The sequence below is a fragment of the Anopheles moucheti genome, chromosome 2 (genome assembly GCF_943734755.1).
Source record: "Anopheles moucheti chromosome 2, idAnoMoucSN_F20_07, whole genome shotgun sequence".
Classification (NCBI taxonomy): Eukaryota; Metazoa; Arthropoda; class Insecta; order Diptera; family Culicidae; genus Anopheles; species Anopheles moucheti.
Genome location: NC_069140.1, coordinates 62,755,499 through 62,782,453, shown reverse-complemented (window position 1 = coordinate 62,782,453; position 26,955 = coordinate 62,755,499). Strand labels below are relative to the sequence as shown.

The window sequence follows — 26,955 nt, the reverse complement described above, 5'->3', positions numbered from 1 at the left end:
TATATATATATATATATATGTAATATATATATATATGTAATATATATATATATATACATATATATATATGTAATATATATATATATATATATATATATATATATATATATATATATATATATGTATATATATATATATATATATATATATATATATATATATATATATATATATATATATAAAGATGAACTTTACTCGAGTGAGGAATGTTTGTCAACCAATACTCCCCTTTTCCTCGTCCAGTGTTCTACTGCGTGGTTGTTGTATTAACTCTACTAAAACTATTTCTACCGCATATTAGTTAAACTCCTAACTTGTTGCTGTTGTACGTTTAACGTGAAATTTAGACACTACCACTGAATATGGAAGTATAGGAAATGTTCCATTATGCCGTGAAATGTGTATTGACCGCATTTTGTCGACCGAAAGAAACCAATATAATAAATTGAGAGAGCACCGAAACTTTATACGACGTTTTAAATAGCAAACAGTACTGTTAGGTAATGAGTTTATATGCAATTATTTCCTACCATGCACATTGTTGGTATTGCCTTTTGTGGCAAAAGGAAAACCAAAAGAATTGTAACGATCTTGATCAGTACATATAATGACGATTACATTGCTTTATAGACTTCCCGTCATTATATAGTACAGATCTAAAGAGTATGGAAACTATATACACAGTAAAACACGTCGGTGTATGCAACTGACTGCAGCAAGGAACTTTGCTCGTCAATAATCCCCACTACTGCCACCATTTGCCTCCTGTCTGCTTTGCTACATTTTGATTTGTCTTTTATATTTAGTTACTTTTTACCGTTTTCACTACAGTTAGTTAGTGAAATGTTTTGCTTTTGCTATAAATAAATATAACAACCGATACTACCAGGAACTACTGCTGGTGTACCTTTGGAATTGTGCAATTTCAGCAGCTATATACAGCACCAGCAGGATGGCCTGCCTACAGCATCCTTGATGTATGGACACTCTATACGAGTTAGTGTTTTTTTTCTGCTTCTGCAAGCTAGTGTTCACCTTAAAGAATGTCCTGAAGATTGAAACTATCATTGTCTAGTGAGTTTAGTAGATCCTGCGCATTAAACTGGTTTGGATCCCCTACAGGCAGATTCTCCAGGAACGCTAGGAACTCTGATGAATTATTGTTACTGCTATTGTTGTTGCTGTTACTGGGACCGTTGTTGTTCATGTTACTGCTACCAGTGTTGTTACTATTGTTCCCATTATTGCTGTTCGGACCAGCTGATGATGGTCCTGGACCGGTGAGCATGTTACCGGGATTGATATTACCGTTCACGTTCGGTCCCACCCCAGGACCACCGATTGAATTGCCCGTACTGCCCCCTCCGCTAATCATTGTCGTTGTGGTGGACTGTTGCGTAGATTGCGTTGTAAAGGTATTCATCACAGATTGTTGATTTTGTTGCTGCTGCTGTATTGACATGGTTTGCGTCTGAGACATGTGAATCTGACTCATCTGCATTTGGTTCATCATGCTTTGTTGTTGTTGCTGTTGCTGCTGAAGTTGTTGGTGCTGTTGAAGCATTTGCATTTGGCTCATCGGTCCTGTGTTGTTGTTGGCTTGGCCTTGGTACATGGTAAGGTTTTGCTGTCGTAACATTTGCATTTGTATCCCTGTCATACTATTGCCACCAGCCGGTCCACCGGGACCGCCATTGTTTGCGCCCATGCCGGGACCGGTAGTATTGCCTCCGCCTGCTCCGCCTCCACCGCCAGTGCCAATAGGGCCGCCAGGGCCAACAGGTCCACTGGGTCCGCCCGGTCCACCGGAGGAATCTAATCGAGCCACTGGCCCTGATGCATTTGGTCCTGCAACGGGACCACTAGCGGGACCTGGAAATATACACAATTAATTTAGAACACGGATCGCTCTCAGAAGCGGATAAAGTTTGACCAAAAATCAAAAACTTACCACCAAACCCTGGACGCATGCTTCCACCACTCGTGCCACCAAAATTAACTTGCTGCTGTTGTTGCATAGCCATCATATGACGCCACTCTGCTTGCTGCGAACCTATCGGCATACCTTCTGGACCAACTTGCACATTTGGGGGTCGTTGCACAGGTCCTGCCATCACAGGTACGACACCGGCACCAGCATTGCTACCCCCCGTACCACCGGGTCCAGGCACAACGCCAACGTTGGGTCCGGCGCTTACTCCAAAACCACCGACGATGCCTGCTGCACCTCGTGGACCACCGTGACCAGCCATTTGCTGCTGCTGCTGCTGCTGTTGCATGTACGCTGCATGTTGTGCCCGCATCATGGGCCCACTTGGTGGAATTGGTTGCTGGGTGATTCTTCGCATGGCTGGAAAACGGCCACTAGCATGCAGCATCTGCTGCTGTTGTGCCTGTTGCTGTTGCATCATTGCTGCCGCTGCCGCCGCTGCTGCTGGATTTGCTTGCTGTGTTGCTTTGTAGTCGGGTGGAGGCGGCCGAGCGCCGGCTACCATCTGCTGTTGCATGGCCTGGGCACGTATCATTTGCTGTTGTTGTTGCTGCTGTTGTAAGAATTTCATCTGTTCTGCGTGTCTCATAGCACTTGTCGGGCCACCGCCACTACCCGGACCACCTGCACCTGCTCCGGGACCAGCCATTGCGTTATGAATCATACCACCATTATTTCCACCCATACTAGCACCGTTCACCCCTGCTGCACCATTACCAGCACCGGAGGCCATAGAGTTTGATACCATCGAGTTTAACCCGCTAATGCCACCACCGTTCGGACCGCTCATGGTGCCCATACCGATGGGAACATTTGCGTTCGGTCCCATTCCCGGACCACTCGGACCACTCATTCCCCCCGGACCGACCATACCTCCAACCATACCTGGAGGTACTGTTCCACCACCCTGTGCAATGCCGGCACCGGAAGTTCCACCCGGACCGGCTTGTGGTCCACCCGAATGCGGTTGTTGTTGCTGTGGAGGCGGATTTTGCGTTGGTCCTCCCATACCCTGTCCAGATTGTTGCTGTTGATGCTGCGGACCACCAGGTGCACCATTTTGCATGCCCACATTTCCATTAATCTGGTGTTGCTGCTGCCGTGCCCGTAACGTTTGTTGCGTAAAGTTGATTGTTTGCGATTGTGAAACAGTGTACTGCGCTTCGTTGACAATGGAGGATCCTAAAAATGTTAAAGTACATACGTTATTACCAGAAAATATTACACAGACTTTATGCATCATTTCAGCAGAATGTACATCTATATTTGCTACATCAATAATTTTCCTACCGAAATATTGAATAGGTGTGAGAGTAACGGTCTGCATTTACCACTCCCACGTAACATTACATTTACACCACTTCATTTAACGACTTGTCGTCGATCGATGAAGTTCATATTTGTGAATCAGGAGAAAAAGCATACATTCACATATATTTGCATCGAACAAACGACGCCACCAACCAACATCCCTATGTGCCACGTGTCGCTACTGGTACGTTCGTTCATTCGAAATTTATGCTGCTGGTCTACGCCATGGCAAGACATTGTCTTCAAAATGCATGCATCGGGGGCTGCTTAGCGCTGCATGTGTGTTCCATCGTATCAAATTTTAGTCACAAGAGTAACGTTAATAAATGGAACATTATGAAATGTTTAAATTTCGAGAAAAAACCAAACCTGCAATTGCCAGGCAACCTGAACCCGAATGGTAACAACACGCACGGACACGAGACAGTGTCGCAAAGGAAATCTATTAACCTAAAAGCAAATCATTTGATGGTATCATAATCGGACAGGAAGGGAGGAATATTCGGTCGCAGTTCGAGCCATATACACCGACCGCATATGAGAGCGGCCCGTACACGTCCCCTGCTCATTGTACGTTCGGATTTTCTATGGGGAAAAAAGTTACTCGGGCAAATTTTAACCTTCCCCTGAAAATGTTGAACCAGACAGTGGCATATTGCATTTCGGGTTCAATCGATTAGAGTACAGTCGATTCCAACTGCACAGGATCATGCGCAATATGCGCTGTTGTATAGCTCAACACGCTTGACGAGGGGAAAAGCCACTCACCATGGCAAATCTCCGTTTCTACTAGAGACTACTATGGAACAAAAAACACCGAACCGTGATACGAATATAATGTCTTTTTTCTTCGGATTACATTATCCCAATCGACGCTCTCACCTATGTCGTTCTCTTTCCGCTTCGGTTCTCTATAGCGTTCTTTATCTTTTGACATATATTACTCATTTGTACTTTAATTTTCATATCAACAACCATACTTAGCAGTGTGTAGGTATATAGAAAGGGTCGATGTCTCCACAATTTTTAAAATTAATGAGGTAATCATATTTGCGATTTAGAATGCGCCAACCTGAATACATTAGAAATAGTTTGTTATCTATGGTTTGATGCTTACCTTGAGAATTGGGAACTTGATTTTGAGAATGGTTTTGGTTAGAACCACCATGGCCACCTCCTGATGTAGGACCAGCATTTCCCCCCACGTTGCCAGCATTCATACCCTGTCCGGGTCCGTTCGGTATTGTCGCCTGTTGTCCACCATTATTGCCAACGCCCCCTTGGCCACCGACCATACCCCCGGGTAAGTTACCCATGCCGGGGCCGGACTGTTTTCCTTGCGGCGTTTGCTGCTTGGGTCCAGCTTGCTGTGCATGGTGCTGCTGGTGTTGTTGATGTTGATGTTGTTGATGTTGTGGATGTTGCGGGTGATGTTGCTGATGTTGGCCATGCTGCTGGTGTTGCTGGTGTGGTTGGTGTTGCTGATGTTGCGTATGTTGTTGGTGCTGTTGATGCTGCGCATGTTGCTGATGTTGTTGATGTTGTGCATGCGTCTGTTGTTGGTGTTGCTGCTGATTCTGCTGCTGCTGTTGCTGTTGTTGCTGTTGTTGAGCAGTTTGTTGTTGACTAAAGAACACGCCTTGTTGAGCCGCGACGGATACACCCGACTTAAGATCGCCGCTAAGATGCAAATGCTGTCCAGCTGAAACCTGTTGACGAGGGAAATAGAACAATAGACGCAGAAACGTAAATAAACTATGCAACACACGCAAATCCTAGTGACTAACTGAATTTCAAAGAACAAAGAATGTTTTATCATACATTGTTGTAATAATAAACAAATCAACCATGAATCAATGGTTTTAGTAATCAAAGACCACCATACTGATTTTTTTTCGTATTATTATTTTTGCTAATTTATTGTTGCGCATAGTTCACACTAGCGCTGGCTATCTGGTCTACAGAGTCGCTTGCCATTATCGTTGGAACACTAAATTAAATATGTTCAATTTATTGACGACATAATAGCATTTAATACTCCCAGTTTTCAATTCTTCGTTTGTTGTTGTGCCAAAGGGTGCGTGAAACACCCTGCCACTACGTATAACAATGTACGACGGTGTTGGTGGTGGCTGTGTTTCAGTGAGAAAATCATCTACCACACTTTATACATTTAATACTGGTGGCCTCGAACCTATCCTTCCGTTTCAAATGAATCGTGTTCTTTCCGGACTCTAGTTGCAAAGTGTTGCACATGATGCGGCGCATGCCACTATACGACAAAATCACGGGTAGACGCCATACAGAACACAACGGCTACGGTTGTGGTAGTAGTCACGAGCGATGAAAACTAACGAGAATGGGCAGCGAGAGATTTGCTGAAATCACGTAACACTTCCAAATTAGACGAGTACTCAAACAAGGCCGTTCCAGCGTGCTGCGTTTGATTTTCAAATTCTCGCCCGTTTCGTGTCCGGCGCGACCAAGGTGTCAAGTGAAATGATTATGCTTTTGTGAGATGGCTAACATTAAACTGGGGACTTTATCGATTCTTTCGAGCAAAGGTGATTTTAGCAACAGTAATTCATGATATGAGCTTCACTTTTCAACCCGTTCATCGATCGAGGATTGCTCATTTTAAAATGGGTTGAAACAGGTAAGATGTGTTGAATAATACATGCCTGCACAAGGTTGCCAACTTATATTGATTGGAATTTTTTAATAATTCCCTCATTCTGGTTCGATCTAGTAACTATTATGCGGTTGGTTGATTAATGTATGATTATACTAGAAAGTCTCAGTAAAAGTTGTAAGTGTTACTATTATTCAGACTTGACACTATTTTCCATTTGATGATCTGTCCGAATGTGATTGATGCAGTGCAGAAAGCCCCATTCGAGACTTTCACGCTTTTGATTATCGGATGTACATTTCAAATATATTGGTAAACGCATTAACCATACCGCCTCGTGATAAAGCCTTGAACGTGCAGTTGTACCAGCAGACAAAGCTTTGCCCAAAGCTCGCTTCTGAAGCTTCGACCGCCGTGGACGAACGACAGAGAAATAACCTACGGCGGATACGGACAACAGACGGAGGCACGTACACTGACGCATCGAGGTACATGATGGTATCAACGTCTTCCAATGTTACCTTCGCATGCAATGCGAAGAAAAGAGAACTGTGACCGTACAGGGGAACCGAAACATAGGAGCACAAAGCAGGAGAGCAGTACCATAGAGTGCGACAACATACTGCGCCCACAGTGGATTTGGGCGAAGGGAAGCTAGCAACGCAAACTTTAATTTGGGTCATTTGCCATTATGTTGGTGGTGCTTTGTGCACAGCCTTTTCCCGTTTTCTTGATGTCGAGGAAACGCTTGCTCGTGGCCTAATGCAAGAGCACCCGTTAAATCGAAGTTCTACAGTGATGTATACCAAAGGAAGCATTGTGCAGAGAAGTGATGTTCAAAGTTAAATATAAACCTAGTCTTTTAACTAATTTAAATATTTTATTAGAAATGTGTATACAGTTATCAAAGAACCATCGGTCAATGGTACTAATATATTCATTTCAAAGCTTGCCGCATTCGTAGAAGGAAGCCGTTAAATATGACATCTCCTCGTAAAGAAAATCCAAGTATATTCTGTGCAACTAATTCCTCTTGCTATCGGTCAACTAGCAGCGAGTGATGCGTTGCGCTGACCCAACTACTACTACTATCGTGCTAACGCGAGACTTTACGTTATCATTCGGGAAAAAACAACACCAACATTTGCATATGAGTTGTAAAACGACCTCGGTTGACTGAGTCAGTCGTATACCACGACGTGGACGCCGATGTGCCGTTTCAACGCATAGAAATGAATCGTTTTTTCTCTAACCATTCTCTTGCTACTCATACTTCGCTTACAAAACAGTGCTTACCATGCCAGTTTATAGTTTTGGCTTTTCATCTATTTCTCAACCACAAAAAAAAAATCATCTTTACGCTGTTGCTTAGTGGGAAGTCACGCAAGCATCACAACGCTGGGATACTTTCTCTCAAGATGTAGCAGGTAATTTTCGTTTCTTGGATTCATCAACTGGATTGCGGTTGAACAGTAGCTTTCTAGTTTCGACATATTTTTGTAGTTGTTGCCCAGTGTTCAGTAGTATTACTAATATGCACGTGTCATTCAAAACGGAGACAGAATATATCTTTCATTTATGTCACCTATAACACACTGATCGCTTTCGTAAGCAATGTTCTTTGCATGTAGAATTGTGTGAATTAAAGATAGAATATTCCAACTTTTTGGAGCTTTTGCAAAAAAAGTTCAAATTATGCAAAGCCTACATGACTGACACATTCATCAGGTGTCAAACTACGTCTGCTGTCAGAAAGCGTAGCGAATGTTTCTGAAAACCTTTTTTATATGCAAAGCAAAAATATTGTCATTAATTTTGACTGTTTGTTCACTTCATAATTTGTTTCTCTATTAAAGTTATTTTTCGAAATTAATAAACCAAAGGCAAGCAGACAAAAAACAACCAAGTAATGTATTTAAACTTTAATACCTAATTGACGAGAGCAAAGCAAGCCATAATGAGATTAGACAATTTGTATAACCGAGATAAATGCATTTGTTTTTAAACATGAAATCTGGACAGCAAGAATTACAGGTGTCTGTAACGTACATCGATCCGTACGAAGAACACACAACACTTGAATTAAAACGAATCCATCAGAATCTTGAAAAGAGCATCACAAATCAATTGATCAGTAATGAACACAAATTTTCTTACACCTATCCTCAAAACAAAGTTCAGCCCGAAGCGAAGATACAAAGTCTCAGGTTTGATAAATATTTGATTCAGTGTTTGACGACCATTTTGAAAAAAAAATCTTTTGACAACATTCCTATTTATTTTATTTTATATTTAGCTTTCGAAACATATTTGATTCTAACTCGGTTATTTTGGCACTGGCTGTCGGAATTACTGTCATAATGGTGCTTTATCGTATATTTTACGAACAAAACTGTAGCTGCGTTTGTCCACGACCAATTTCTTACGGAACCTGTAGCAGATTCTATCGTTACATTCAAGCCCTGGTAGGATACGAGGATACATTTCGCTATTAACAGCATTTCACCCTCGTTACAAATCGTCGGGGACAGTAGGGTTCTGTTCTGGATCGAAATTCCTATGAAGTAGTGATTTATTCGAATTAATTATGAAGAATTGTGGCGAGCACGAGTGCGTCACACAGCGAAAGCATGCCATAATAATCACGTATAGGTATGCTAGTGGATGAGGGTAATAAATGGTAATTTTCATAAAATGATAGCCAATTCCGGGTCTACTTCGTGGATTTCAATTGCATGACATGGCTAACGGAGAAGAGAAAAAGTATACAAAAAAAATAATAATTTGCTGTCAAGGATATGCTTTGACTTTCTTCACCAATCGCTTGATGGCTGATGGTTGTCCGTAGGATCAAATATTCTGTACAATTTCAAAAGTAGCCGTCATTCTATTTCCAGTTCTTCATGGCAGTAGTTCAGTTTCATTTTTGAGAACCGTTTTTCATTGATTCGCCAAGAAGTGCATAATGTTGGTTATATATCTTACAACGCTTTTGATGGCATTGCATCCAACAACCTCAACAAATATGACACATGAGACGGAAGAAAGCATTATCATTGGGATTGGTAAGAGTGTTCGTCCAAAAGGTGGTCTAAGTATCTGTTTTGTCTAATCTTTGTTTGGTTGTGGACCATGTGATAGTGATAGTGCACGAAAAGGAGCAGCAGGACATTCCGATGATGGTTGCTGATGCAATTAAGCGAGTGTCACCCAAATTCGAAGGAGTCACGATAAAAGAGTACTACATTGAATACGATCGCGAACGTATGCAGCTTGACGACGATGAACAATGTAAGATATCATGAAATGATGGATTCCCATAATTATTTCTCTAACTAAATTACGTGGCATAGTTTGCGCTGCTCTTCTTCAAGGAATATCCGTATTACTGGATGTAACGTGGGTTGATTCGAAATATGTATCACGTGCTGCGGAAGAATTCGGTGTACCTTACTTTCACGTCGATCTATCCATACAAACGTATGTGAAGCTGATGGAAAGTTTTCTACTGGCGCGTGCAGGCAACGATGTAGTGTACATACTGCCTAACCTGCGGGATGTAGATGCAGCGATATACCTACTCGTAACTGATTCATATCTTCGAGCCATCGTCTTCGGGGAGCTTGATGAGAATACGGTTGGCAGAATAAAAGATCTTCGTCCCTATCCATCCTTTTACGCGGTAGTAGCCGGAACGGTGGAAATGAATGCCATTCTGCACAAAGCCATCGACGGCGGATTATTGCGCAAACCGGAAAAGTGGAATTTGCTGTTCACCGATCTGCAGACCGACAAGTATGCGCATCTGGACAATTTCCAAGAAATGCATCGTGTGCTGTTGGACAGCAACACTTGCTGTATTCTATTGCGACACCTTCCTCCGTGTATCTGCTCCGACTCTTTCAATCCAATAAGCGTTCATGTAGAGAATGTGCTGGAAGTAGTTGTGGGATGGTTGATCGAGGGTCCAATACCTTTGGTACAAGCATTTAATTGTACGCCGGAACTAGAGCCAGAATTCGCTGCACGTGTAACCACTGCCCAGCAAGAACTGATGAACCAGATGGCCTTGATGGCGCAATTTTGGATTGTGCAGGAAAACAGTCTAATACGTCCCAATCTTAATCTCTCGATTATCAGCTCACTCACAAATCAGACCATTGGAAGCCTGGTGCAAGGCCAGCTAGTGATGGTGAAAAACGAAACGCTACCAACTAGCAAAAGATTTTTCCGCGTCGGAACGACGGAATCTATACCTTGGGCATATCGCAAGCGTGATCCGAGTGGCAAAATTCTGCGCAATCCGACTACCGGCGAACCAATTTGGGAAGGGTACTGTATCGATTTCCTGCATCAGCTATCCGTGGTTATGAACTTTGACTACGACCTCGTTTCCCCGCGAAACGGTACCTTCGGGCAACGCGATGCTGATGGCAAATGGGATGGTCTTGTGGGTGATTTGGTAGTGGGTGAGATAGATTTTGCCATTGCCTCGCTCAAGATGACCGCCGAACGGGAGGAAGTGGTCGATTTTGTAGCGCCGTACTTCGAACAGACAGGCATTCTGATAGCAATGCGCAAACCGGTCCGCGAAACCTCGTTGTTCAAGTTTATGACCGTGCTGCGACTCGAGGTTTGGTTGAGTATTTTGCTAGCGATCGTTGCAACTGCCGTCATGCTATGGCTGCTGGATAAGTTTTCCCCGTATAGTGCGAAAAATAACAAGGATGCTTATCCCTATGAATGCAGGTAAGGCATCGAGAAGTGAGACCAGAACTTGGCAATACACGATCCAGTACACGTTGTTTTGTTTGTTTCATATTTCTCCAATAGAAATTTTACACTTAAAGAAAGCTTCTGGTTTGCGTTGACCTCCTTCACCCCGCAGGGTGGTGGCGAAGCACCGAAGGCTCTCTCCGGCAGAACGCTGGTGGCTGCTTACTGGCTCTTTGTGGTGCTTATGCTGGCTACCTTTACAGCAAATTTGGCCGCCTTTCTCACGGTCGAACGGATGCAAACGCCGGTTCAATCGCTGGAGCAGCTATCGCGCCAAAGCCGAATTAAATACACCGTCGTGAAAGATTCCGATACGCATGACTACTTCCGTAACATGAAAAACGCAGAAGATGTACTGTACCAAATGTGGCGCAACCTAACACTGTCTAGTGGCAACGATCAAGCACAGTACCGCGTTTGGGACTATCCTATTAAGGAGCAGTACATCAATATCCTTTCGGCAATTGAATCTGCCGAACCGGTAGCGACAGCAGCCGATGGATTTCAACGCGTTAACGAACATCTCGATGCTGACTTTGCGTTCATACACGATTCGGCCGAAATCAGATACGAAATATCGCGCAACTGTAACTTCACTGAGGTTGGTGAGGTGTTTGCTGAGCAGCCGTATGGAATAGCGGTGCAGCAGGGCAGCCATCTGCAGGACGAGTTAAGCTATTTCATATTGGAGCTTCAAAAAGAGCGCTACTTTGAGTCACTTACGGCCAAGTTTTGGAACAACAGTGCCCGCAGTCAGTGTCCTAATACCGACGACAGCGAAGGTATCACATTGGAAAGCTTGGGTGGTGTATTCATAGCGACGTTGGTCGGATTAGCGCTGGCAATGATCACCCTACTAGGCGAGGTGATTTACTATCGGCGCAAGGAAAACAGTCGAAACTTTATAAAGGTAGCTCCATTCGCCAGTGTGGACAAACCGCTAGAACGGCACGACAAGCGCTTTGCACTGAAGGAAAAATCGATCGCCGCGGTAAAACATCTGCTTGATTTAGACACGCCGCCAGTTAAGGCTAGCGAGAGGTCAATGAAAATCACCACGAAAAAAGAACAACCAATACCGAAAGAAATTACGATCGGTAGTAAGTTTGTATCTGCGGCTGAGAAACAGCAAAAGCTCTCCTACATTGCCATCATGCCCAGGAAGCCTATACATTAGCAATATGTTTGAGTTTTCAGTAAATGGTAGCGAAATGAATAACATTTCGTAGTTCAGATACTAAGCTTGGCGCTGCACATCTTTGATCAATAAAAGCTTTCTTATTGCACGCACGTAAATTACCTTTAATTAACAATGCTTTAGGATTAGGATGAAATTTGGTTTGGAATTGGTATGAGCGAACATGTCCAAACGAAACCTTGCAATAGAAATGGAATTCACTGAACAATTCTCATGATACAAAGAACAATCATTTTTGGATGGACGAGATGATATTTGGAAAATGCATTATATTTAGCATATTGCTGCTAAATTCTGAAATCATTTGATGATGTCCACAAAGGGGAAAGTAGACAGTAGTTTCATATTTTAAATTAAAAATCGTATTTTCTACTGAACACATTCAAGCCTATTTACATATGGACTTCCTTTAAACAAGGACATTATTGAGAGCCTCGCATTACGTATGCATTATTTACAGTTTAGATGCAGTTTAGATTATTTTCATCTGGCCACAAAACAGCCGAAAGATGCTCTTTTGTTAAAGAGCGAGATCTTCAATGCTGTAGCTGCATATTGTTCTGCCTTTTTCCAGCTAATCCCAGAAAAGTCTAGCAATTGTTATGAAGCACTCATAGAGAGTGGTAACTATTTTTAACCCGTGTGTTCGCCAAACAAATTATGTCAAGGGATGGGGTAGTATGAGCGAGTAGTATTGCCCATTTATTCTGACAGCTGTTCAGGCAAATGAGTGTTTGATGGTGGTGGGTGTCTGGCATGGTAGCCTGCGTCCAAGTGTATTGTCGTGACCAAAGAGTACGACGATGAAATAAACCATACGTTTGATAGACTTGTGGCGTCTGTACGTAAAGATGCATATAGCTTATGTGTATTTCCGCTATGGACAAAGCCATACTCACACTTCGAGCTATCAGCTTCATTAAGGCAAATGGTTTGAAAGCTTCACTTAGTGATAGATAAATGGTGTTGATCATTTGCGTGGCCGGTTTTGGCTACCCATATACGAGAGTACGCACGCCGGAACATTTTCCCGAACGCTGCCCGAACACTCCGTTTTCCCGAAACTACGGCATTCGATTCTTGTGCCTTGCTCATACAAATTTACCACGCAGGAACCATCCCGATGTGGGCTCTTTGTTTGATTGATTTTTTTTTAATTCTTCAAACATTTGCTTCACTACGACGTTTGCTCTACGGCCAGTAAAGTGTTGCTTGGTTGAGCTGCAAAATGTAAACAGTCCCTCACCAGCACGGGGAAAATAGCTATACAGAGCTACGTACATCGCGTGCACACCCTCGGCCAACCGCCATCATTGACAATGATTGCATAATCATTAATTCAACTTCATTACATTTTCTGACAGCATGATTCGTTGTACTGCACCGGGGTCGTGGTGTGGCTGAGTGTATGGATTAGAATGGAGCTGTTTGTGAGATATATATCACACGAGCATAACTAGAGCATATGGCAATCGCTCTTGAGGCTCAATGAAACAAAATGTATAAAACTTTTTCGATATAAATGTTTTACACGTAAGAACTAGGCAAACTAGATTTAAAAAATTAAGGAAAAGCTTCTCTGATACATATTATGAATTGGCAGATGCTGTGAAATTGTTCAACCTTGACACTAATTGCAATATTAGTTCCAATGTATGATTCTTATTTTTTTCCAAATCTCTGCATCGATTAATTGCAGAAACGATCGCCATCAATCCCGCATTAAACGTACACTAAGTGTTTAATACTTCCGGAAGATATGCTACATACATATGTAAAACGAATTGATATAGAAAGTAGCTTTGGAGTTTAATCTTATCAATTCCCCATAATTCCCCCCTCGGATCCACATTCCGAACCCGAACGCGTCATAATGGCACACTATAATATTGTCATTGCGTGTTGGTATGTGTGCAGGCCGTATGCACTCCGGATGCAAGGGATCAATCTTCTGTGGTGAAGCCATCGAACATAAAGGTTTATTGGTATTTAGATATTTGCTAACAATCCATTCTACTATGACCGAGAATACATCATAAGGTGCATTGCACGAAAATTTGGCATTTTATTGAAACACATATAGTGGACCATGGGTAAGTTACGAAGAAATCGATGGCATTTTGCCAGCCTCCCAAATGACGATGTGTCACACACTCAGTTTGGGAAGAGCGAACGATTTTCATCAATTTAAAAAGATAAAGACAGTTAGAGTACAGAATTAGAGTTGAAAGATGTGTCGCTAACATTATAACAATTATCGGGCAAAACTGCAAATCACCTGCAGTTGTAACATGAAAAGCTTACCGTGTGAACAGTTTTGTTGTTCCTTTTGGACTGTCGAGCAATAGTAGTTTCGCAGTTGGCGCTTACCTGCGAATGGAAATGTTAGGAAATGCTTGCATGATTATAAGTCGTAATACAAGAATCCAATTGTTATTATAAATTGGAAAGTGTTACCAGACTACAGTGCTACATTATTCATTAATAATTATTGATTATTAATATTGATTATTGATTAATAATACGCAACCGAGCTACGTATCATAGTTGACAAAATTTGTTTCTTGAACCTACTATTAGTAAAAATTGACCTCACAATTAAATTATCGATTAAAACAATCATTCAGGACTAACCAATCTGCACCTGGTCTGTGTGTCATTACTCTCGGTGGAAATTGAATTTAGAAAATGAATCGTAGACAATACAATAATCACACAAAACGGATAAGCTTACTAAGGACATCGATATGAAAGCACCGACCATATTACCAACCAAATTGAACGTTCAAATAAATGGAAAGCAATACATGATTAGTTAGCTCAAGCGATATAAAAAACTCAATTTTATTCATCAACATTCGCAATCTTGACTGATTCATTCTTTATTTATGCTGCAAGCGGGAAACGCATTCTTAAACTCAATTTTGAGAAACCAGCAAGTATTAAAGAAGTAGTACGAAATTGTGAATAAAAAAACGTGATTTAGAAAGTGTTTTGCGAAAAAAAAAATTTTAACCTATTTAAAAAATACATTATTGCAGTAAAATACTAACTTTTTAATTTTATTTATTTTATATAATATACTCCTTATGACATTTTCTTTTGTTTCGTTAGAACGGCTAGGCCGTATCGACTTATTTTTACCACGTAGCTGGATAGTCAGTCCTTGCTACGAAGGTTTGGTCCGGATGGGATTTTCGGTCCTGTCGTGTGAAGACAAGCGCCGCTACACACCACCGCACCACGCCACTCCTCGGTGTGGTTCAAGTTAATCTATAATGAATTGAATCTCTAATTGAACTAACTGAATCTGTAGAAAAATCTTTTAGAAAGTGCGTTATTTAAATCCTGCTTTACGTACTGTGGATAAATATTATGTTTACTAATGTATATATATTTTTTTGTACGCAGGCTATTGTGATATTAGATCTTTTCGAGTTAAAAATACGTTCGAAATAAATTTTATAGTGATTAACTTATTGACTGTCGAAGCTAATAGAAGGTTATATCGTATATCTGGACTGCATAGGAGAGTATTTGAATTTTTTTCTGTAACCTTAAAACTTTATAGGCCAACCCCTCCAACCCAACAAACATGTCGAAAATTGAGTTCAGATTATCTTGAATCACTGACACTCAGACTATACTCTCAGTTCGATTATTATTATGCAGTGATATACCAAGGCATTGAATCACTCTCATTTCTGACGATTTCTCTCCCGGAGAAACGAACTATTTGGATATGTTGTAACCTGTGTGGAAGTAGTTTCGAACCCACGAATTTAAATGTGCTAATTCAATCGCTTTATGCAACGCTACGAGTCCTATTTCACTGTGGCTTTTAAAGAATATTGGCATGGTATAGAGACGCACGGTATCATTAAAATCAACTCTATGTTAAAAATAACGCGTTAGAGATAGGTTCTAATGTAAACAATTTTCATTTCAAAACTTAAAAAAAGGAAAAGCAAATGTTTAATTACAAATCAAATAAAGTTGTATCATCCTGTAGGTAGGTTGTCCATTTAAAAAAAAACATTTAAATGACAGCTAATTAAGGGTTGTTTAGAGGGAAATACTTTCAAGAAATCATTCAACGGAAGACATCAGCTTAATGCAATTAGCTATCAGCTAACTGCCTAAACCGTTCAATGTAAAAACTGGATCGATATCGTATCATGACACAAAAAAGGCATTCATACCCCACACACACAAACGCATATTTTCAATCCAAATGGTACACTCACCACCACCATCAACACTCGTCGACATTCGCAACATCATTATCATTGGCAGCACAGGGATCATTATAATCATTGCCACCGACCGACATCGACGGCGCACGTTGGTTTGTCGTTTTTTTTTTGGTACCGATCGGAAGTGTGTAGTAGTACCCATTGGCAGTCATAGTGGTAGTGCTAATGCCTATCCCGAAAGAAACGTTCAGCGAAAGAAGCTACGAAAGGAACAGCATTCCTGGTAATAAACATGAAATATAAGGGTCTCGCAAAACCCATTAAACTCTCCCGGAAACATGATCAGTTTTGCGATTTATGGTGCTGTGTGCGCCCTCGAGAATCTGTTCCCTGGGTAGAACACTCCGAACTTCATCAGTGTGCCACAGTCAAGAGGATTCAAACGCGTCAGGGTTGGAAAACATTGATATGTACGGTAGCTTGCGATAGGAAACGATTCTGGCCCAAGAACTTTCCATCTGATGCCTAAAAATGTGTGTAAAGTGAGTGAAACTTACCGCACCCTTTGATCTGATCACTAATTTTTTATGTGCAAAGATTGCTAAATTCAATCGCTGTATCTTTTACGTTATAGTAAGCATGTAAGGAACATAATATAAGTATGCGTAAGAAAGTATGAAAAGCATACGAAACGAACACGTGCATAACAAACGTATTAAAAACATTTAAGCACAGCTACGATTTAATTTATCTTTCCAACAACATCATACACCCAAGATGACTGCTCATTTCTATTATTACATCAATAGCAGCTATCGCCAAACCAATCACCGATTTAGAAGAGATAACTAACTTTTCGGTAAACTAAAGTGTAGTTGTAAATGTAGAAGGAACTCTAGTTAAACCATTAGCCATTCAAAAAATAAAAACACAATTTACAACTTACTCAATCTAAAAAAAATAACTCCGACAGCTAGCCTTTCGAGAGTCTGTTTCACTGTACCGATTCAATTCGCTGCTAGTGCACAAATAATTGTGGCCCGTGAGTGTATCCATTCCTCACAATCTCTCTCATGCAGCTCATTTGCTATGCTTGTCGGTGCATACGAAAAACAAAGTCCACCGATTTCGCAAGCGATTGTTCGGTACACGTGCGGCAATATGCACGATGGCGGTGTAAAGTACGAAGAAAATGAAAAGGAAAAATTTAAACCCCTGCTCTTTGGTAGCGTGCCACGATGGACACCCACACATGCATGCATGCACATGGGCCCAAGCACACATTCGTGCATTTATATAGCAGACAAGACAATACCTCCAACCACTAAGAGCCCGAGAGAGTACGAGGGCAACTTTACTGCTACCTATCCGACCATACGGCGGCATACTTTGGATTGATTTGTTTCTGGAATAATTAATGCAAATTAGTGTTTGGATGGTGCAGTTCCTTGCGCGTTTTGCGAGTGCATTAATTGCAGTTCGCTCTGTAACTCTAAGTCAACTGTCAGTACCGCCTAAATCCTCACTCGCCTAGGGGGATGCAGGGTAAACATCACTTGCGTGTCGGACCATACGTCTACCGCACGGTGCAATAATGATGTTCAGAGAGAAGTAGATTTTCTATAGCCAGGGATCGTACGTCTATGCCAGATGTACAGAACGATGATCAGACACATCGCAGTACATTGCAACCGGCATGCAGTACTGTCCATGATGATATCCAAGATGAGTATTCGTACTACGAAGGGGGAGTTCAACCGGTTGAAGTTACTCATGTTTCGATACGGCTGCTTCGGAACAAATTAAAAATCGGTTTCAGGTAAAGGCGTCTTTTATAATTCCGTTGAACGAATAATAAAAAATTGAAAACTTTTGTTACATACATAGGTATTATTACTGACAAATACGAATTTAGTGAATATTACACTACAGATATTGCCAGATCAACACCCATACGTGTGAGCTAATACCAAAATTCAAAAAAACGATCTGCAGTGAAACTGTGCTTCACTACACTGCTCGAGATGCTATTATATCTCTAGACTACATTTATTGTACGGTGTAACTACTATGAAACCATTAACACGGTACTAAAACTTACCTGTATACCATGACCTCCCGGACCCTGCTGGCTGATGTGCAGCTGTTGCGTTTGCTTCATCTGAAGCATTGTTGAGTTTTGTCCTCCTGGCATCGATCCTCCATTAGGTGCACTACCGCGAGGAGGCATACCATTGTTAGGTCCAGTGTTACCACCAGCACCACCCGTTCCTCCACCGCCTCCTCCTCCACCACCACCACCACCACCTCCACCGCCAGGACCACCAGGACCACCAGCTCCAGCAACATTCGGACCACCAGCTGGCCCTTGGTTCGATCCGATACCAGGTCCAGTACCGGTTCCTCTAGGACCCGGCATAAAACCCGGCCCGGGACTTCCACCATGGTTGGGTAAACCGCCAGGTGAACCGTAGGGAGAATATTGTTGCTGCTGTGATTGCTGTTGTTGTTGTTGCGAATTTGGTTGTTGATTCGGCGTTTTGACGAACCCACCCGGTACCGAGCCTAGCTTTGGACCGCTTGGACCCATTGCAGACTGCAGTCGGTTTAGCGAGGGTTTTAGATCGAAATCATTTTGAGATGCAAAGAGCTCTTGTTTAATCAAGTCTGCACCAGGGAATGGTGGCACATTCGCCTTATGAAATTGACCACCCGCAACATTTCCAGTTGCTGGACCACCACCGCTTGCTCCAGTGCCTGGTGCACCACCACCAAGCGGTAGTGTACCTGTTCCGACCGCATTATTAGAACCCACTGGACCACCTGTGGCACCGACAGGGGAGGTTATAAAATCGTTGCCCGGGAACTGGCCGAACTCCGAGAAGGAAGGCCGCTGTTGACCTTGTGGACCTTGGGGTCCAGCTGTACGTGGGAAGCCCATGTTCATAGCGTTCTTGTGTTGATGTTGTTCGGCCATATGCTTCAGTGTTTGCGCTGCAGGCGATAGTTCGGACATGGGTCCGTTTTGAGTATTGCCGTAGCCAGTACCGGGTCGCTGTTTTGTCATTGGTCCAGTACCCGTCCCGCTACCAGGTCCACTGATTCCATCCCCAAATGCATTCGAATACTGTTGCTGCTGTTGCTGTTGCTGCTGTGGAGTTAGTGGTCCGCCACGCTTTATACCCATATTGTCCATCAGTCCAGGGCTGGGGTGTTCCTGTTTGATGCAACTCTCTTGTTTCACCTCGATCTGTTGATGGTGCTGGAGCTGTTGTTGAAGATGCTGTTGCAGATGCTGAGGATGTGTCCGGTGGTGTTGTTGCTGCTGTTGAAGGGCCGATAACATTTGCTGCCCCCCTGCAGGATGTGGTTGATGTTGCTGAGATTGCTGTTGCTGGGTGTGTTGATGATGCATCTGTTGATGTTGCATCTGATGGTGCGGCGGTTGTTGCGGGTGATGTTGCTGCTGCATATGCTGTTGCGCTTGTTGTGATTGCATAAGCTGCTGATGTTGATGCTGTTGATGTTGCTGCTGCTGTGGTTGCATCTGTGACTGTTGTTGGTGTGATGATGGCTGCTGTTGCTGTCCTTGCGGCTGCATCGGTGGTTGGGGTTTTTCCTCGAAATCGAGAAAATCGGACTGAAAGTCCGAGAGATCCGATATGAGATCCTTGAAGGTGTCGTTTTCATCGTTCGTGTCGTCCCCAATAAAGTCTGACAGTCCGGGAAAATGTCCATTGGCCGCCGCGTCCTTTTCCAACGCTGCCGAAAGATCCGCAAATTCGTTCTCCGGCTCCTGCTTGAAATCGACGATATTGCCAAGATCATGCATGTGCGGGGACGGTGTAGGATTATTGGTCGCTTGCTGTTGCTGTCCAGACATTCCATTCCCTCCTCCTGACCCACCAATCCCACCTCCCGGACCACCATTTGCCGTAGATCCTTCGCTTTTAACGGACGCATTGGTCAGTGCCTTGACCGTAACGTTTGTACTGATCTGCTGAGGTTGTGAGTTAGCGGCAGATGTTGTAAACTCCAGCTGTTGAACGATCTCAACAGAGAATTTAGTAAGATTCTCCGATCCGTTATGTTGCAGCTTCACCGGTGGCTCATAAGAGTCGGAGGTGGAATCGATATCGTCAGCTGGCCGCTTAAGGAATTTTTGTTGCTGTGAATGTAAAATACGTGAAAGCGAATTAGAAAAGTCGTAAAATAGTGATAATATAAATTTCAATCAGCTAGTTCAGACCACAAACAAATTGTTTGCGTTGGAACGGCCTAATATGGCCAGGCCTCCGGACTTATTTTACCACGTAGCCGGATAGTCAGTCCTTGCTACGGGGAATTGCTCCGGATGGGATTTTGGCCCGGTCCGTTCATGTGAAGACCGGTTCCGCTACCATCATGAGACCGGGCCGACCACATACAGCTTAATAACAGAAAATCTTAAATTTGTACACTAGGACACTAGCCAATACAGTTGTGTAAATTCTATTAGGTATTCATTTACCCATAGTTACCCATGATACCACTTGCACAGACCCCTAGGTTCCGTTACATTCATTACGCTTTGCGACTCTTTTACGTTCAGATCCTCGTAACAAGATGTTCTTGGTTTGGAAAAGAGCTATTTATTACGGTGCAGGTAAATTTGTACGATCATGACAGCAAGTAAAAGATAAGCAAGGAAAACTCATCTCTATTTGCTTTCGGTGACGTTACGGTTTAACAACATACACATTTTGAAGGTTTGAAGTAGTTATTCAGTTGAGGTTCATTCTTTTAAATTTATTATTTCTTTAACTGACTAAAGCGTGCGTAGTAAATGGAATGACAAAAACAGTATAGTGCATAAAGCAGTTAAAAATAACAACGAAAATGATATATGCAACAGCAATATCTGCCTATTGACTTCCCAAGATCTAGTATAAACGACCTAATAAAATTGATTAGTTTTCAATAAATTTTGACAAAACTATTTGGAATTCTGAACCCCCGGTGATTTTTTCTGTGAAAAATTCTGTTTGAAAGCAAATAAAAGAGAGTAATAATACGCTCATAGCACCTGTAGTAAAATCCACCAAATAGTAAATAATAGTAGGAAATAATTGGAAAATAGAGAAAACCATCGAGTAGGATGGCGCCATAAATTATTCTTTTGCACGAATGCACTGCCACACACATTTTTCTCTATCATCGCAATTGCTTGTTGTATCAACAGATTCGGTAGTAATTGCCCTTTAAAGAATGATAATAACAAACAACATTGACAATTTGCCTCGAAATTCCGATAAGCTTTCGTTTTAAGAAGGAGCCTCATGAATAGCGTATTAGCGAGCAACTTCCTGGTTTGCTCAAGGAGTTAAATACACTCATTTGCGAAAACACCACTCAATTTTATGGCATCAGCACGCGATTCCCTCATTTGTCTTTCGCCATCCTAGGCGGCAGTTTAAGCTACGTCATATTGTACGGTAGAGAAACAAAACAATCCTATAAAAATTGACAGAAAATCGATTTGTGCCAACAGTTGTCAGTGACCAAGTGCCGTGCTAGCAGCAGCAGCGGTTTAAGTGAACACTACCGGAAGGCGAACAATGAAGTCAATCGTTCTCATCGCTGCAGTTTTGACGGTTTTGTCTGTACAGGTAGTGCTTTGTGGAAGACATTGCAAAGCGATCGTTCATGTGACGAGCTTATACTATTCGCCGTTTCAAATTTGTTTATCTCGCCCTCTAAATGGCATTATTACAGCTTATAAGCGCAGCGGACGATATAGAATCGCTGATTGAATCCTGCAGCAAGATTGTGCAAGGAATGACGGAAGATTTGAAAACTGAATACCGTATGAACGCATTTCCGGACGATCCAGTTACACATTGCTTCGTGAGATGTCTCGGGCTCACACTTAATCTTTACGACGATGACGAAGGGATCAATTTGCATGCGAACTGGGAACACCTGGGCAGAGCGGATGACGAGATCCAATTTATCACTACACATCGCGCCTGTCTGGATGACAGAAATTTGGAAACGATCGACAATCCGTGCGACCGTGCGTACAGTGCATTTCAATGCCTAAAGGAAGAGTACGGCATGGACCAAACAAGCAACACCACCAGCAGTTAGTATGTATGAACTGTAGCATTCAATCTAACTCCCGTTGCCAGGCAATGAAGTTGTCCTAAGACTCAACCGGTATGTGTGTGGTGCATTGATATTAAAATTCTTCCAAAACTATAACAATCTTCTGTAAACAGTAAAATGTATCTCTTTCAAATAAAATAAGATTAGAACGATATCAGTTAAGATAGTTACCCAAACATTCATTAATAATGGTGAGCCGGTTGCTCGTCTGGGACCGAATATCAAGCGATAGGTGTTGAACACTATGGACCGGAGCAACCAGGGCGATGTTGATCTTGTGATCGACGTTTCTTAAGAAGAGTGTTGTGATGGAACCTCGTCGTTTCTCCGTTGCCGGAATGTAATGTACATGCGGCGGAAGCCGGTGCTCAATACAACCGATAGAGTTATTTTTTCTCCAATATTCACAACTGAGATGATTCGGTGAATTCGGAAGATGATGATGGTGCTGCTGTTGCTCCTATTGCTGTCTGAGGTGTACGTACCTCCCGTCTCATCTCATGGCTTCACTCGTACACATTTTACCAAACGCTATCGCCCGGTCGATGGCGTACAGGCACGCGGCGACGACGCGATGGGTTTTGAAAAATGTCTACTGCGCCGCTTTCACCAAGCAAGTTGAACAGTCTAGGGACAGGGGGTTCTTTTCTTAACTTTGTTTACTATTGGCCGATGGCGTCAAGCGCACCATCGCATACCAGCACTAATACCGCCAATACTAGTACCGCACGCCCGGAACGAAGATTAGTATTTATAGAATAAAAATTGTAACAAATCAACATAATGATTTTTTGCTTCTAATTTAAACTGCGTAACTGGCAAACGTCTGCAGTGCTCCCGCTGTGCCGTTGGCAAGTGTTACTTCAATGCTCCATTTGTTAGCTCTTGTCGATGAGATGGTTCGATGTTCTTTTACCTCTCTGGCAGTCATTAACCACGCAGTTTACGCTGTCGAATTGGAAACTGGATACAGCTCTTATGGTAAATGCATCTCAATCACATCGCAAGTGAAATTAATTATTGCTAGCATTACGCTGTACGCTGCACAAATAAATGCAACGCTACGTTTTGCTATTGTTTTCAGCATTTTTGCAAATAGCATCGTCGGTGTTCCTTAACAAGACACATACAATAGCAAATTATTTCATTTCTTACGGTACGTGTTATACTATCATTCACGGGCTGTTTCAAAACTAAACGGTTGGAAGCATCATACATTATGAGGACACATACACTCCCCTATTCATCATTATTGTGCGCATCATGAAAAAAGCTACTTGTAAACGACGCGACCCATAGGCACTTGGTATCTTCACTATGTTTATAACTACATGCGCGTAATGCTCACACTTTCGCTTTTCTTTTCGTGCGATGGGCTTTGGCAGCAGCATTTTATGTGCGTTTCAAAGCGTTTATATACTAACACATTCGGGGTATATGGATCATGCTTATGCGTTGCAATTAAACCATTTAAACTTAGCATTATCATTGCCCTTGTTTCGCAACACTGGGCACTGAGATAGGAGCAGTGTACTAAGGTTTACCGTATGAATAAGACCGCGACCAAAAAAGTCTAATAGTGTGGTCTCTCGTAATATGCTTAACGGCCACGGTGGATATACTGACACGCACGGGCACAACACTTCGAACCTGGTTTGCGTTGGCAAAACCTTCGAGACACTACCGACTTCGGTTATCGGTCTCAGGAATACTGTGCGTGTTTTATTTGCACTAATATGCACTTTTTAACGAACCTTCCGTTAAATATAACTCTAGTCACATTTCATCGACCTTGATTATTTCTGATAACAAATTATCGTTCAATCGATGACACATTTTGCCCAGCAAATTTTATACGGAAGATTTTGCTACAAACACTGGATGTAATCGTTCAGTTCAATGGCGTTTAATTATTTTAGGTTGAGTTACTTATTGAATTTGTTTCACTACCTAATACTATACTTATACATCCTATGCATATACATTTATAAACAAAAAACCGATTTATCAAAAACATGATATAGATGCATATAGTGCACAATCTAGGTTTGAAGCAAATCGTGTCCTATCGCACAAATTACATTTCATTGAGCTTTGACACTCTACTTCACTCCACCACATTCACTGACCTATCGCTGGTCATCAAATCAGAAGTACTGCAGCAGTGCAGGTGAGAAAATCCTTAGAGCTTAAAACAATTAAATTGCAATGTACCGTACAAATGCACCCAAACTGTCAAACACAACCACAGTACAAATATCTAGTGCAACTGATCTTACAGAACATGAAACAATAGTGAGTCGCACTTTATTCTTTGCACGAAACGAAAGCAGCTACTTTAACCTGGAACTGTTTCAGTTATACATTGCAACACACAAAATAAAAGAATATATTTCTTATCATATTGATCAATACTTCTGATTGCACGTAATGATGTGCAAATTAACGCTTAGCACATGATAAATATATAGCAAACACGTAACCGTCATTGGTTTTATAGATGAAGAATGAGAAAATGTTTGAAAGCAATTCAGATGCATGCCTCGCTCGTTTCATAATTCTACACGGTTTGCAACGAACGAATGCTTGTCAATGATCGGTAGTATCACGTAATTTCTCGCATAACACTTATCACCGGTAAACGATGATTTGAACACTAGATATTGTATCACTAGCAACACCCAAACTTGGACTGATAATGTCCAACGTTCACAAATCAGTTGTTTAACAATATCACAATGAAAACTGTAGGTGAAAAATCTCAGTTCGCCCTCGTTTACCAAGTATATTAGAATGCATGCCTTTCTAAACACGTTCAAACGCTCCATTAATATGCACGAAAAAATCGCACTATGGTCACACGCGCCTAAACTGAAAGCGTCCGTCACATCGCACGGCGTAAGATGAACTGCGTGTGGCGTGTTGCCAGCTTCCGACGCTCCAAACAACAGTTAGCAGAGTACTTCCAGCGTGCTCATCATCAATTGACTGTTCACTTCGGGGTAGCAGCCGATTACCGCCGACTACTAGCGAACGGTGCCCGATCGCAATGCAAGTACAGATAACTGAGCTGAGCCAGCGGTTCCACACGCGCGTGCCAGAGAGTCCTACCCTAGCAGCTATAGCATTACAGTCATGTAGCCCCCACTGAACCCCCATCTTTCCTATGATTCCTCCAGACCGGTCGATTCACCCACCCACAACGGTAGGAAGCATCCTCCGTTAGACCGGTTAAAACGGAACAGTTCGTCTCTGTTTGTTGGTCGCAATTCTTATGCCGCGGAACCAGGAAAGCGGATCTGCCGCCGTTCGGAAGTAGCATTCGTCGATGAGTGCCCGTGGTGAAATGAGTGAATTTCATGGTAATCGGTTAGAGAACCGACAGTACCAGCCAGAGCACGGCCATGTAACAGTTACTGGTGTATGATTGCGCCAAACGTCACAAATAGGGAACAATTGCTATAACGCACGGGTGAGAGAATTTTGATCGTTCTTGAACAATGGCATATCATTTAGTTCAAAAGCTATACAAAAAAGATTTAACTTTCTTATTGGATCTTCGGTCTTTTTCTCTTTTAATAATCCATTTTTTATTCTTGAGCAATTTTAATTCCAAACATGTGAAAATAATTCAATTTATAATAGAGCAGAACATATATAAAATGATAAATCGTATCAAATGGACGACATAGTTGTTTGTGCTAAATTTATGCACTTCCAATATTCTATAAATTTCAATACTCTAAATATCAGTGTTAGGCGATTCGTGCATTTGTTGATACGATTCTTACGATCCAGAAGCAACAGACACTTATTCGTGCGGTTACTGAATTCTTCACGGGCACTCTGAGGGTTGTGTACTAGTAACATGCTGCCAGCTGTACACATCAAACGGCGTTGGGTTTGCTTGGTGAGTTGCAGGGGTGGCTATTGAAGCATCAGTTTCCAACTCCACTCATATCTTGTAAGCAATCTGTCATTTTCGTGTACAGTTGGGTAGAAAAACAAAAACACTGTAACAAACGAACCCGCTTCAAGAAAGAGTAAGAGAACGGAAAATGCGTGAACCGTGCCACTTCCCTTCTCGCTCATGCACACGTGACGCTCCATTTCCGGTCGATTTCAACCTCCGCGGCGAGTCTACACGGTTGTTCGCACGAACTCAGCGACACCCACGCGAAGGGGATTGCAGAACTCGTGAGAGTGTGTCATCTCGCAACACGTTTTCTCACATCGCCGCAATCATCCAAAACGTTTCCATCCAGATCAACAAGAGTGTGGCTCTTCGTGGTTTGGAACGCGCGTCAGGTTTCTCCGGCATTGTTGCCATCCATCGCACCAATCTATTCTGATTCGCTCGAAACGCTGGTCTTCGGATGGCCCCAATCGTTATCGAAACCTCTCTCGCTCTCTTTCGAAGCATGGCGCAACATTTGACTCAACTGGAACCGATCAGGGCGAACTCAACACACCGACCCAATCCACCCCTCACCCATAGTGCACAACCCCAGTCGCCGTTACGCGCGCATTCCAGAAAGGATTGTTTATGGCCTCTGCCTCGCTTCGCCGGTTGCGCGGCACGGAGTCATATAGCTTGAGTTTACGAGAAACAAAGCAGAAGCAGATTGGGCACGAGAGGAAATCTGATCAGAATCATAATCACAGTTTGCTATTTGTGCTCTGCTCTTGTCGAGAAAAACCAGTA

At 42.4% G+C, this 26,955-nt stretch overlaps 2 protein-coding genes across 2 annotated transcripts in view; one reads left to right on the top strand and one right to left on the bottom strand.

Annotated features, from left to right (window-relative positions):
• Positions 1–234: 234 nt before the first annotated feature.
• LOC128299225 (neurogenic protein mastermind) overlaps positions 235–26,955 on the bottom strand; it is a 43,286-nt gene continuing 16,565 nt past the window's right edge. The window contains exons 2-6 of the mRNA XM_053035120.1: positions 18,205–20,271; positions 14,212–14,277; positions 4,419–5,010; positions 1,952–3,172; positions 235–1,872 (exon numbers count right to left, since the gene is read on the bottom strand). Coding sequence (XP_052891080.1) covers positions 1,037–1,872; positions 1,952–3,172; positions 4,419–5,010; positions 14,212–14,277; positions 18,205–20,271 — 4,782 coding nt within the window. The 3' untranslated portion in view covers positions 235–1,036. The remainder of the gene's footprint in view (positions 1,873–1,951; positions 3,173–4,418; positions 5,011–14,211; positions 14,278–18,204; positions 20,272–26,955) is intronic.
• On the top strand, positions 21,701–22,232 carry LOC128299226 (general odorant-binding protein 99b-like). Its single transcript, XM_053035121.1, has 2 exons — positions 21,701–21,751; positions 21,858–22,232. Exons 1-2 carry the CDS (start codon positions 21,701–21,703, stop codon positions 22,230–22,232), a joined length of 426 nt encoding a protein of 141 aa, XP_052891081.1.

Coding starts and splice junctions, on each gene's coding strand:
- LOC128299226 (XM_053035121.1), top strand. CDS start 21,701: ATGAAGTCAATCGTTCTCATCGCTGCAGTTTTGACGGTTTTGTCTGTA. Junction 21,752..21,857: donor TGACGGTTTTGTCTGTACAG/GTAGTGCTTTGT, acceptor GCATTATTACAG/CTTATAAGCGCAGCGGACGA.